This window comes from Nuphar pumila, chromosome 16 (assembly GCF_984573655.1).
Source record: "Nuphar pumila chromosome 16, dmNupPumi1.hap1.1, whole genome shotgun sequence".
Lineage (NCBI taxonomy): Eukaryota > Viridiplantae > Streptophyta > Magnoliopsida > Nymphaeales > Nymphaeaceae > Nuphar > Nuphar pumila.
Genome location: NC_143264.1, coordinates 32,653,071 through 32,667,876, shown reverse-complemented (window position 1 = coordinate 32,667,876; position 14,806 = coordinate 32,653,071). Strand labels below are relative to the sequence as shown.

General features: G+C 36.8%; 1 protein-coding gene across 2 annotated transcripts in view; it reads left to right on the top strand.

Moving 5' to 3' along the window:
* The first annotated feature begins 210 nt into the window (after positions 1 to 210).
* The window catches only part of RRG (sporulation protein (DUF155)), an 80,965-nt gene continuing 66,369 nt past the window's right edge, over positions 211 to 14,806 (top strand). For both annotated transcript variants that reach the window (XM_089991462.1, XM_089991463.1), the window contains exons 1-3: positions 211 to 654; positions 1,055 to 1,166; positions 3,854 to 4,013. In XM_089991462.1, coding sequence (XP_089847588.1) covers positions 341 to 654; positions 1,055 to 1,166; positions 3,854 to 4,013 — 586 coding nt within the window. In that variant the 5' untranslated portion in view covers positions 211 to 340. The remainder of the gene's footprint in view (positions 655 to 1,054; positions 1,167 to 3,853; positions 4,014 to 14,806) is intronic.

Here is a 14,806-nt window from a genome sequence, read left to right as displayed (position 1 = left end):
CCAAACCGTTTGCAGCCCTACGAAATAGGGGTGAGCCTTTTGTAAGAACTAAGAAGTGAGCTCCAAAGACTTGAACCCATGATTTCTCGCCAACAGCTCGCGCACTTTATCTCGTTACACCAACCAATCTGTTAACGAATCCATCTGATGAACCCAACTAAAATAGATTTGGGTCTGTACGATATCCGACTCAAACCCCGACCATTTGCTTCCCTGCAGTCGGTCGAGGAAGCGTGCCCTACAGTCGGTCGAGGAAGCCTCTCTCTGTGTTACTGGTGCACACACAGGAAGAATCAAGAGGGTGTACACGACAAAATTACGTTGGTGAGCCGTTGAGTGAATGGGTGTCTCCAGATTCTGCTCCCTCCGTCGACACATCAGAACCATTCTTTCTCCTCTTCGTCATCAGAGTTCCGCAGCTCCATCTCGATCTTCTTCACCTCTCCCCGACAGCATCTTCTCTATAAGACACCCCCCACTGAGGTCCATTCTGGGCCTGAGTTTCTTTTCCACGTTTTCCGCTACAGGTTTTGATGTCACCGAACCTCCATTTGAGCACCAAAACTCATTCTCTCAGGGCCAAGAGAATTGTGTGGGTTCAGAGTTCGCTGAGCAGCTGTATATTCCTGTCAAAGCATACTTTCTTTGCACCAGGTAGGATTTTTCATCTGTAATCGATGGATTCGATATTTCCTGGTGTTTTAATCAATGCTAAATCTTAACATATTGGGACAAATTCATGGTTTTAATAGTTGGGCACTTCAATTTTCATGAAACTTACTCTCCCTCTCTCATTTGGGTACTTAATTTTGAGCATCAACCTTTGCCTTCTCTCATATGGGTACTGTTTACTTCTATGAAAGATAGGTTTCTGAGTTTCGTTTTATCTTTTTTTTTTATGTGGGTATTTCTTAATTGAAAAGAAGATTGTCTATTTTTTTTCACCCCCTTATCATCATTAAATTTACAGGAGCTATCTAGACTGGTTTTATTAATTTAGCGCTTCTTAAACTAAGTTTCTTGTTTTTTTTTTGCTTTTTGTTTTCCTCGACAGTATTGATCTAAAGAGCATGCAAACAGAGAATGCATACAATGTTATCCCGCCTGCTTCCCGCTCGTCAAATTACATTGCTCTCAGGTTTTGTGATATCCCTCCTGAAGTTGCTGTAAGTGTCTTCTACTTGTTAATGCCATTTCAGTTTTTTTTCCTGCTGCATGTTCTTACAAGTCATGAATCTGTCTACTGGGTTCTGATCATTATCTGCTTAAGCTTACTGGCTTTTATTCTATAAAACAAATACACAGACACAAACCGTGACTTAATACAAGTGCGAGATGCCAATTTGCAGCTTTTTAGAAAAATAGGACACAAGCCTTTCCCAAAAGAAAAAGAAAAATAGGACACAAGGGCACTGATTTTTAATTATTTAATTTATAAAATTATTTTTTGATATTTAATATATAAGAACACATCTAATATTGGCATATTATTAAAAGTATTAAAATATTATTAAAAATAATAAACTAAACCCACATGTTTCATAGTTTGTCATGCTGTGTGTCGTCATCTGGTGTTGTGTCCCCTAGACACAGGACCCTAAATGTCGGGTCCCCTGTGACATAGAATTCATTTTGATTATGTTGTTAATCATTTTTTTTAAAGAACTTGCTGTTTTTCTCTCTCTTATAGTATATACTTAATGTATTCTAGTTTTTGGAGGATAAAGTTGGGTAAAACTAATGAAGAGAAAGTTCTATAGGAGCATGTGAATCTGAAGCTATTACAAGAGATTGCCTGAGTATAAAAATCTCCAACTATCATCTTTTTCCCCTCAACCTACAAATAATTATTTAGATTTGTTGATGGACTATTTTTGCAAATGGTAGAGAAGTACTATAGGGAATCCATTGACATGATGGTGCTTATCTGCATGGAGAACAATCTTGGTGAAATATGGAGGAGGTTTAGTTAAAATTCCTATAATCTCCAGAATATCTTAGGCATTTGTATTTAACGGGAAGAAACGGAAAAACTAAGCTAGAAAGATGTTTTTTTTTTATGGCTTTCACAGTTTTTTACTGCATTGATGATTTCAGGTACTAAATCTAAATCTACCTAGTTCCAGAGCTGAAATAAGCAGATGTGCTAACATTTGCAGTGGTGGATGCCTATTAGTCATTGAGTTGCAAATAAGTTTTGTTTCACAGATGGATTTCCCTTCTGCACATTGCTTTATTACCATATAAGAGGGGGTTTATGTCTCATATGGAACATGAGATTAGGGATTTGATGAATATACATACGAGGGAAAACTGGAAGTGACTAAAATGCTGTCAAAGGACAGAACTGGATGAATAATGAATTGTACATTTTAAAGGTATGAAGGATGAAAGTAGTACCCTTCATAACAACTCAATAAGGGCAACACTATTCTATGGTTTTGCATTTTGAAACTAGGGATGGCATTGATCATGTGGTGTCTAGGCTGAAATAATTTATCTAATGTTGATTAGATAAGGAAAGCATGACTATTGTTAAACTTGGAAACGATAGCAGTTTAAGATGTATTTGCTGGACTTGTTCATAATGTGAGGTGGCACAAAAGACTTTTGGAAGCTAAAGTGGATAGGAGATTCTTGAATATGGCTGTGCTCTTAATGCATGGATCAGGTCATCAGCAAATTGGAGTTTGTGTTGTGGTAAACTGCATTCACAGCATGAACTTTCTTATGTTTTCTTTTACTTCTCTTATGTTTTCTCATATCCAAATTTTTTTCTTGTGGGTTTTAATGGTGAAAAAGGGCAAATTGACTTGTTATTTGGTTGACACTAACGAGTTCCATCCCTTTAAACTTATGGCAGGAACATGCTAGGATTTAATTTTGTCAACTTTTGTTAACTTGTCAACCACAGTGTAGATAAGAGGAGGTGTTATGGTGATGATGATGATTTTTACATATTTGGAATAGAATGCACCTCAAATAATTCAGATGTTTGAGTTTGCTTTTTTTTTTTTTTTGGGGGGGGGGGGGTGGGGGGGTGGGGGCGGGGTGGGGGGGTTTCACTCAAGAAGATTGTTGAATAATGACTACTAAGTTCATTTTGTAGACACTGAATTTTTTATGGACCTCCTTTTATGTGAAAATGATGGTTTGCCTCTCTTTTTTTATACATCGAATATCGGTTGCATCATTATCATGATTTTACATGGTTTTGTGTTTTTGTATATAATATTTGGTTGTAATAAAATTTATAAGTATTCTTTTCAATTTACTGGATGTCAGTGGCTTTGAGGTTGATACTTCCCTTTCACTCTTGTACCCATATTCCCATACAAAATTTGTTTTATTTTTTCTTCTTTAGCATGCTTGCATGATGTGGCAATCATGTACAGCTTCAACAAACTTTAAAATGATTCTCGGACAGGTTTTAATGAACTAGGTCGGATCTATTAATTCTGAACTAAGGAAACCATGTCTATTTTTTTGCTTTTCAGTTCATATTTCCTCGTTTAAGTGTGTTTCCATGTTAATAAAGACATGCTTACAATGTCTGGAAGCGTTCTCTTAATTAAAGGTTTCCAAAGTACATGATACACCCAATAATCACATTAACTCTAAAAATATCTTAGTGACCCTTTTCCTCTACATTTAAAATCTAACCTAGGTTTTATCATTGTATGAGAATATCATGGAAATGTATGTCATTGTGGTTGGTGTGAATCCCCTGTCTTAACAAAAATGTATATCTATACACATAAGTACATAACTGATGCATATAGATCTACTTTCTTGCATGTGATTAGGAAGTTTGGTTGAATTTAGCCATTCTAATTCCTGAATTTTGTTATAGGGCTTTGGAGTCCTAGAGAATGGAGGATGCTATCGTTATATGGTTGTCTTCCAATATGGATCCGCTGTGTTGTTTAACATTGCTGATAATGATGTGGAGAGGTATCTGGAACTTGTGAGGAGGCATGCTACTGGATTGCTGCCGGAGATGCGGAAGGATGGTATGGCTTCCTTCTAGTGTCGCTTGATCTTGCTTTTGAAACAGCGAATGGTTTAACAAATTTTAAAATCATTTTTTTTTCTGAAAACGCCTGAAGATGCTTATTTTGCATTTACCATATTTTGTGGGTAAATGCCGTTGGTTGAGCAATCCTGGCCATCAGAGAGTAAGTGAAGACGCTTGAGATGAAGGTCACCTGGTCGAATTCCACTGCTTCCAGGATAAAACAGACCACTTTCTCTGGTCAGTCTCTATAAGGCATGGGGGTTGGTGGACTACTTGAGGTTTACTTCGTTGTAAGGTGGGCTCACTAAGTGAGCTGCATCCCTGGGAAGGTTTCTCATCATAAAAGCAGTTCTGTGAGTAAATAAGACGACTTTCGATAGTAATGAACATATTTAGATGAATGTGACACATGTTCAGAACTTAGATAGGCTACTACGAGGTCAAGTATTTTATGATGTCTTCCTGTACTTATCCTTTATATGTAAAGGCATGTTGAACCGTGCTTTGAAAATACAAGTGGCAAACTATTAACTGAGAGGATCATATCAGATGCTAACTATGCATTAGATAAATTTCTGCTGCAATTTTCATGGTCCTATGCAACTGATTTTATGTTCTGCACTTGTTTTTCTATACCAAGATGGGCAAAGTCTTATTGATGCTCATGTCTTTCTTGTCTGAATGTATTTTTTGGTGACACCAGCATTTGTTTTCTTCTCACTGGCTTGTGCATACAACTGTAGCTGTTCTGTTAACTTCATCTGGTACTTAAAAAATGCTACATTTTGCGTGATATTAATCACGTTTTTTGGAAAATTTGAAACTGCTTTTAAGATTCCTCTAGAGACTTCCATTTAGTTGGAGCCTCATTTTCTTTTTAACTTAAAACGTAATCTCCTGAATGTAGTAGTTTTCTTGTGATAGTTGACCCAATGTTTGACATTACCTTTACTTTCTTTGTTTGTCCATGTTCCCTATTATCCATTTCAGAATACTGAATCCGTGGTTTTGAATTTGCTTCGTTAGCAATGAAAAGTTCCCGTTGCATGCTTTCAAAAGAGTTAAGGCAAAATGAACTACCTGCCTCCATTGATGAGAACTAGCTTGGCTTGATTACTGATCACAACCATTCTATCTTTCATGTCTGTTATGAATCTATCTTGCAATGATCTTTCTAGACATGTCTATAAATTATCTGAATATTTGGAATATCATCTGTGTTTGGTGGTTTTGTTGACTGCTAGCAAGATATGGTCTATGGAAATTTCTTTTGCATTCAATACCTCAAAGTGTGGTTAAGATTACTCTAAAGCACTAGAATAAGTTTCTCTACACATAAAGTTTGTCTCCTTGTTGGGTGAAAGCATATGTTGGAACATTGAAGTGAAAAGAGGAGATTAGGAAATACCATATCCTCCACAACTCAACTATGTATGTTTATCAAAGGTTCATGCAGTCAAATAATTAGTCTTGTTTAGGGGACAAATTGTGGTATTTGTTATCTACATGTTGCGACATTTGTCACTCGGGGCTATACCGTTCCACCCTCTCTAAGGTGGACCAGGGTGTGAATGGGTTACATGGGTGGTTTCATCTTTATTAGGGTAGTTAGTAGTTCATGCCCTCATTTCACGAAGTAATTAAGTTCAATAGCCTCCATACTCCCCTCAGGGTGATATACATGGCATGACATGGTCTTGCCCAACTCAAATCACGTGCTTTGGCGTTCTGAGACCAAGTGAGCACCTTGCTTGTGAAGGCGATAACCAAGATCTTAAATGTGTGGCTGTTTGCATACGTAGTGAGACTTTTTCTTACGATGTGGGGTCACAACCCACCCAAACTCTCATTGGAGCACCAATGCATTTCACAGTTAGTTCATAACCACACATAAGTCTAATGATGTTCATACATGCTTCAATACATCATGTCATAACATAATAAAACATAACAATTTAGATGCAAATAGATGTATTTCTACAACGTACTGTGCTTATCATCTTACGAAGGCATCATAGCCAATTTGAGAGGCAATAATTTATATGAAAAACATAAACATCATGATCATCATATGCTACTTATGCAAGTACAAGTATTCTTTTATGTCATATGCATCTTTCTTTTTTTCGCATAACCTTACTATTTCGTAGGCAATTTGTATTTAGCACATTACAAAATAAGAGTTATCATATGGCACTTCCCGTGCATAGACATTATGACTCAATGTGTTTATGTCAAGCATAATTGTTCCATTTTCTATGTCAAAGTATATTTATCACAATCGTGAGTATAGATAAACATGATTTCCATGAGTGTTTGTCATATGGCGAATTCCATAAGCATAGACATTGCAATGTCACCTTGCCTTTATCATAAGCATGTGTAAAAATATCGGCCATGCATCTTACACATAGACCCGTATGTTCTTTTCATCTTGCATTTGTCTCAAGTATAAGTATAGACAAGTGTAAGCCTTTCTTGTGAAAAATCATCGCGCATTCATTGGAATCATATACATGTATTGATTTTTGTACAATGTAACATCGCTTCGATCATACTCATTTGTGTAGGCAAAAACAAATTCATTATTTGCACATCATTGATTTTAAGGCAATTAAAACCTAATTTCAAAAGTGTATGTGCATCTAACTCGATATGATGTTTTTACGTTTGGAAAAGCTTGGGCATACGCAAAGATTTTCTTCCAAGTATGCGTAGGAGAGTATTGTTTGCATTGGACTTTGCGCAATCTATTCAAGTTATAAAACTCTATTTCATCCGTAGTCAAAACCGATTCTTGTAAATACCTTGCTTTCCATTCTTATAAATACCTTGTCAAAACCGATTCTTTTTTTTTTCTTGCTTTTCTCCTTTCTTCTTCTTTTCTCTTTTTTTGTTTTGTTTTGATTTCCATGTCAATGGAACCACCGGCTGCTGGTCTGTCCAACCAGCTTGGGATTGGTCTGGATCCGACAACATGGTTTGGCTTGGACTAGGCTGGACTGGACCATTTGGTCCAGCCGGTTTGAACCAACTCGGCACAGACCGCCCGAACTGGTCTGCTCGGTTTCGGGTAGGTCTATGCCGACCCAAAAGAACCCAGGTCTGAACCGGTTGCTGGTTCAGTATTGTGCGGTCTAGGCATGGTTCAGACCTAGCCTGGACCACAATTAGGGTCCGGACAGGGTCTGTCCGACCAACTTTGTTTCATCATAGTTTGAGACATTAAAAAATATATCTATGGCAAAAGTTTTTTGAAATATATTTGCTGTTTAATTTCAAGAGTCGAACCTCAAGAAATGAGAGAATTATCAAAATAAATATTCATATTGGTTTCTTCACCCTTTTGAAATAATTCATTACCTATTAAGATAATATGCTTTTGTCAAAGAGTTTAAAGAATTTGAATAAGTCATAAATGATTATCTAGCCCTCTTTTTCTTCACGAGTTACTTTAGATTCTTTAAGAACTCGTTTTCAATTTGTGAATCCTATCACATTCACATGGATTTTTAAGAAATCATTTTCAATTTGTGAATCCTATCACATTCACACAAATTTCTAAGAAATCATTTTCAATTTGTGAATCCTATTACATTCACACGAATTTTCAAGAAATCATTTCTAATTTGTGAATCCTATTACATTCACACGATTTTCTAAGAAATCATTTCCAATTTGTGAATCCTATTACATTTACACGATTTTTCAAGAAATAATTTTCAATTTGTGAATCCTATTACATTCACACAAATTTCTAAGAAATCATTTCCAATTTGTGAATCCTGTTACATTCACATGAATTTTCAAGACCTTCTTATCATTGAGGAACATTACGTAGTAATATGAAAATCTCTTAAGTATGGTTTGGTTAGAGAGAAGTAGAGTTCGTAAGATGCTTAAAATTTTCAAGAGTGATAACTTCATTAAAACACAATTTACTATTTATGATTGATCATGGTTTTTGAAATGAGGAAACACCATTAGAGTTGGTGCACCTCCATTTCAATCATGTATCTTGCCCAAAAATCGTGTGATTCAAGAAGTGTATGAATAAAATAAAATAATCATCATGGTTCATATTATGTGAATTCCTTCACCATACCCACATGTATTATGAAACACATGTTTATATGGTTTGAGGAGAGAAGAGAATAAGAGAAAGAAGAGTTTGAATAAATATCAAAATGTATAAAATATAAATTCATTTGCCTTATCTTGTTGTTGCAACTAGCTTGATCTACTTCACCTTTGGATCTTCAAATCACTAATGGTGTAGAGTAGAGTTCCTTAACGGGCACCCTACACTACACTAAAGTGGAGAACATAAGCAAAATACCAAAACCATGGGAAAGGAAAAGAACAAGAGAGAGAAGAGAGGGAGAACTCTTGAATGTTTCTTCTTCTCAATTTGTAGTAGTATTTATAGGCAAGAGGTAATGATTACAAGAAAGTTGTGTGACTTAGATCATTTGGAGGGAATGGAAGGTTGGAATTTGTCCAACCTAATTCTAAAAAAAATTCTCCCATGCATAACCCTTGACTTTCATAGCATATTAAGACTTTTCCTAATATGGAAACCTACACCAAGCTAAGGATTCTAGTTTTTTTTCTTCTTTTGATTTACCTAGGATTTGTAGAGATTCTACTTGGGATTTAGTAGATTTCACTTCTATTGCAAATCTCAAGGTCATGATTAGCAAAAATCACTCCCCTTTGTTTGTCCTCTAGTTTAGTTCTAATCTATGTCACATGGGTGCGGGTGCGGGGATTCGGCACTTCCAAAAAACCCGGGTGCGGGGGTGCGGCAGGGGCAAAAATGTAAAAAAAAAATTATATATATATATGTATATATAATTTTGAAGTTTTAACAGTTTAACATTTAACAGTAAACATTGTCATAAACTCATAATATGATTCATCATGCATGCAGTATATCAACCTAAATATCAAATTATCAATCAAATAAGTAAAGCAATTACATAAATCGACCTAAATATCAATCAAATAAGTATTGCATAAAAGAACTAAATTACATACCAAAGTATATCCTGATGAAGTAATGGATGCTAATAATTTTCTTCTTCATCATCAAATGCATCATTAGAAGGAATACTGGGCTCAGATAAATCCATGTTTGTTACGTTGAATTTATGTTCTCCCTCGAAGTCACACTCTTCTGGGTTTACATCCCAAAATTTGGATGTTCCTTGTCTGCATTATAAACCCAATTTGAAAATGATAAATACAATACAAGTATATTTAAATGAAAACTAAGAAATAATCAAATAACTAAGAGAGCAAATTAGTACCTGTATTCATCATTGCTTCGCGAAAGTAATCGAAGATTTGAATGAACATATACTAAATCCCCTGCACGCTTGCTGGTGAGTTTATTTCTCTTCATGTTGTGGATTTGAAAATATGTGCTCCAATTTCTTTCACAACAAGATGAACTAGCAGGCTGCGATAGCAATCTTAATACAATACATTGCAGAAGAGGTGTTTCTGATCCAAATGTTAACCACCATGTGATAGGATCTATATTATCTTCTTCTCTCGCGAATAATGCCGGTGCATATAATCTCGAAGATGAAAATTTTCCAAACTCTTGTGTGACTTGATGTAGAAGATATGCTTCTGGAAAAAGTCTTGTCATACACATATTTCTATGTCTTGATAGCTCTGGGTCTAAATTTGGAGGGACACGACCAATACCACCATCCCGCCACTTATTTGCATAATATTTTGGATTAAGAGAATGTGCCATGCAATGCAAATGAGTGTTGCTCTTATCCCATCTTCTGACTAAAATTGAATGAATATGATTAAAAAAATCTGAATCATCTAATGCAAGATTTTTTTCTTCATGCATGAAAACTATAGCTTGTATTTTTTCAATCATATTATCCCACATTTCATAAACTCTGTGAAGCATGGGCTCATCCTTATCAACTTCTCTTAACATTTCCCAAATAGGTTGCGTAAATTGAAGGAAGTATACCACTTTGTCCCAAAACTCATCATCAAGAATGAATTTCTTAATTTCTTGAGCCTTCATATCATCATCAACACGATAGAATGTCCAATTTTCATCAGTCACCATGTTAATCAAAGCATTCTTCACTCTTTTAATCCTCTTCATCATCACAATGATGGACGCAAAACGTGTTTCAGCGACCTTCAACAATTTCAAATCAGAATGCCTATTAAATATAGCATTAGCACGATGGTGGTTAACAACAAAATTCCTAATGCTTTTGACATTTCTTTCTAAATCTTCAATCCATGAACATAAAGCATATGCTTGTGAATTTTCTTCTTCTTTGGGGTTGCATATGCTTTTTAGGGCTAGATTTAAGCTGTGTGCTACACAGGGAGTCCAAAAAATATGAGAGTACTCACTCTCCAAACTCAACGCTGCACTTTTACAAACCGGAGCGTTGTCTGTAATGATTTGTACCACTTTCTGATCACCCACTTCTTTTATCACTTCTATAAACAATCCCTTCAAATACTCTGCATTTTTATATTCTCCAGATGCATCAACTGCTTTCAAGAATATTGGGCCACTAAGCGAACAAACAATGAAATTGATTAATGGACGCCTTTGAATATCTGTCCATCCATCAGACACAATGGAAACTCCATTTTGCTCCCATGAATATTTTTTAATTTCTAGCAACCTCTCCACGTTTGCCCTCTCTTCTGCAAGAAGTGTGGTTCGTATTTTTTCTGAACTTGGAGACACATAACCACTCAAATTACAATTTGCCAAGGATGTTACTAAATCCTTTCAATAAGGATTTCTAGCCGCATTAAATGAGAGTGAACCAGAATAAAAATACCTCCCAACTTTTCTATCCAATTCTTCTCTTCCATATGTATTGAATGCTGCTTGTATCGTTCCTCTACCTCCTAGATTGACTTTTCTTTTTTTTTCAGCATCTTCTTGGTGGCTTGCAAATGGCACACTGACTGCAGAAGAATCGGCCATTGCCTTTCTCTTCTCATATTCTTCTTGTATTTTCTTGTATTGCCTTCGCATTGCCTCATCAACTTTTCTGCAAGCTGAAATGCCATGTCCTGATATCTTCAACAAATGAGCCTTCACTCTTGTGTAAGACCCAACAAAATTTTTTTCGCAGAGCTTGCATCAAAATCTTTTGTTTCCACCACCTCCTTCTCCAGTTTTTGCAAGTTTATCTACATGTATCCATAGTGGCCCCACATCATCAATCCCACTGCAACTATCAGCAAAACTAGCAGCAGAACTCACATGTTGGGATGAGGATGACGCAAGTCCTTTCCCTTTATCCGTCATTTTTATCCTGAAAACACAAAAAAAAATACATTACAATTTTCAAATCAATTCGAAAACACAGGGAGAAGGGGGGGCTCAGCCCCTCCCCTGCCAACCCAACAAGAGAGCGAGAGCGAGAGGGGCTCGACCCCTCCTTTGTCGACCCCAAAAAAAAAAAACAGATGGGGGAGGGGCCCCCTGTCGACCCAAAGAAAAAAAACAGATGGGGCTCGGCCCCTCCCCTGTCGACCCCCCCAAAAAAAAAACAGATGGGGGAGGGGCTCGGCCCCTCCCTTGTCGACCCAAAGAAAAAAAACAAGCAGATGGGGGAGGGGCTCGACCCCTCCCCTGTCGACCCAAAGAAAAAAATAGATGGCGCCTCCCCTGTCGACCCAAAGAAAAAAACATATGGGGGAGGGGCTCGGCCCCTCCCCTGTCGACCAAAAAAAGAAAAACATAAAGGGGAGGGGCTCGGCCCCTCCCCTGTCGACCCAAAAATGAAAAACATAAAGGGGAGGGGCTCGGCCCCTCCCCTGTCGACCCAAAAAAGAAAAACATAAAGGGGAGGGGCTCGGCCCCTCCCCTGTCGACCCAAAAAAGAAAAACATAAAGGGGAGGGGCTCGGCCCCTCCCCTGTCGACCCAAAAACAAAAAACATAAAGGGGAGGGGCTCGACCCCTCCCCTCTCGACCCAAAAAAGAAAAACATAAAGGGGAGGGGCTCAACCCCTCCCCTGTCGACCCAAAAACGAAAAACATAAAGGGGAGGGGCTCGGCCCCTCCCCTGTCGACCCAAAAAAGAAAAACATAAAAGGGAGGGGCTCGGCCCCTCCCCTGTCGACCCAAAAAAAGAGCTAGATGGGGGAGGGGCTCGGCCCCTCCTGTGCCGAAAAACGAGGGAGCAGGGGAGGCTCAGCCCCTCCCCTGCTGACCCAACAAGAGACCGAGAGGGGGGGGGTGCTCGGCCCCTCCCCAGCCGACCCAAGAAGAGAGTGAGAGACATAAATGCGAAAGGAGAGGAGGAGCCGAGAGGATGAGCCGAGAGGAGGAGCCTGGGAGGCGGAGCTGGGGGCGGCGGCGCTGGGGGCGGCGGCGCTGGGGGCGACGGAGCTGGGGCGGCGATGGGAGAGCTCGAGCTCAGGGGGAGAGAGAGGAGAGATTAGGGCAAATTTTTTTTTTTGCCCTAATCCTCTTCCTTTTCATCAGGGGAAATTTTTTTTTTTCGCCCAAAATTATGGACAGAAATGACCCTGGGTGCGTTGACCGCACCCAGGGTCATGTTGACCGCATCCGGTGCCGCACCCGCACGCGATCCCGCGTCGCGTCGCGTCGACGCGGTTGCGGCATCTGTTTTGCCGAGTCCCTGTGACATAGGTTCTAATTCAACTATCTTAACTACCTAGTTACTTTTTTATCATATTTTATTATTTATTATTATTTGTTGATATTCCTTTTTGGAACCTCAATTTATGATAATTTCGTATTAGTTCTTATTTTTCTTGAAATTCCATATTAGTACTTTTTTTTTGCAATTCTATATTAGTTTTTATTTTTCTTGAAATTCCATTTCACTATATTTTTTTTTCTACTTTGGATCCTTTAATTGGATCTGATCCAATTAGGTCCAAACTCTACATTAATACTTTAATATATTTTTCCTTAATTAAAATCATAGCTTAAGGAATAATTTAAAAGTAATTAGCTACTCTAAGGTTAATTTGACATTGTTTCTAATCAATTAAGATAATTTAACAAATAAGCATTGCTTTAATCCTTTTGGTTAATTAATACAAAAATTCTATAGTCTAAAAATATAAATAACATTAATTAGCTAAGTTAAACATTAAATCAAAATTTTCACAACTTTGATTTTCCACATTAAAATTCCTCTTTATTTGATTAAAATTTTAGAAAATTTGTGGGTCTTACAATATATATATATATACATATATATATATATATATATATATATATATATATATATATATATATATATATATATATATATATATAGAGAGAGAGAGAGAGAGAGAGAGAGAGAGAGAGAGAGAGAGAGAGAGAGAGAGAGAGATTCCCTATTGTCCAACCAAAGGAAGCATTCCTTCTTTAATGATCGAGTTTTTCATCAATCCGACTATATATTGAAAAATTATATCATTTATTTATTATCATGTTTTAGATTCTGAATCTTTAATATTTAAACACATTTTTTAAAGCACTAAAAATTGACGGCTCACAATAATTCGTATTGTAAAAATTTTAAGTGCATTGTGAGCCATCTATTTTTCACGTTAGAAAATACATGTCTAAATGTTGTAAAAACTTCATGTAAAGCATATTTCTTACTAAATTATAAAGAACAAATATATGAAGTTTGATTGATGAAATGCTTAAACATTGGAGGAGAGTTATCGGATCATCATTGGTTGTAGATTTTGGACCTTCCCCATATATATATATATATTCTTCATTTAGAGAATATCCCACCCCTTGTGAGCAGCCAAACTTATAAGAACCTGTATTAAGATAAACTTTGCAAGTGGCAAAAACATTTCAAAGTAATCAACTCTGTAAGATTGGTTATAACCTGTAAACAGGTCTATGTTTGTACCTTCAATTGAGCCATCTACCTTGAATTTAAGGGCATAAAAATATATTGTGAAAAGCTTATCGGAACACATATTAGAATGGTTAATGATACTGGTGTATTGGACCGTATCATAACATATTATAATATACACTAAAAAATGATTTTTGAAAATACAGAAAATAAAAAAACTTAGAAAAAATTGGATTTATGTGCTAATAGATCAAAACTTTAGAAAACCACCTTTTGTTTGCAAATAAAGGATTGTGACAGATCTTGATGAGAAAGATTAGGAAAGGCTGTATCAGGAAATATTTACAAAAGATATTGAGTAGAAAGAAGAGCCACAGCAATAAAAGTTAAAACAATGAAAGATGGAAATAGAAAGGGAATAAGGAGAAAGGATGACTATGAGATGAAAAAGGGTCTCAAGAAGGATTAGAACTAATGTAAGGAAGATAAGAAAGAAGCTAGAAATTGTAACATAACTATAGACTTAAGATGGAAGATCATTGTTGGGTGGCTCACTGTTGAGCTCTGATACCATTCAAATTCTGGTATCTTTTTCTGAAATACAGAAGAAACAATGAGAAGAAAAAAGGTGCAACAGTTGATTCCTTGGCCTCTAAGATTTTTATGGTGAGATGGGGCACCTAGTTTCTTTTAATTATACAAAGAAGCACTAATATGGGCAGATTACAATCAATGATGGAAGTTGAAGAGAATTACATCATATGCCTCTCATAGAGGACTCCTAAAATACAGCATATGAGAAATAATGAGACAAATACCCTCTGACATCAGAGGATACATGGATCTGGTTCCAGATCTTCCCCTTTGTATCTAGGTCTTCACGTTAATAATATCAAAGGAGAAAATACAACTTTAAGAGCTTAACC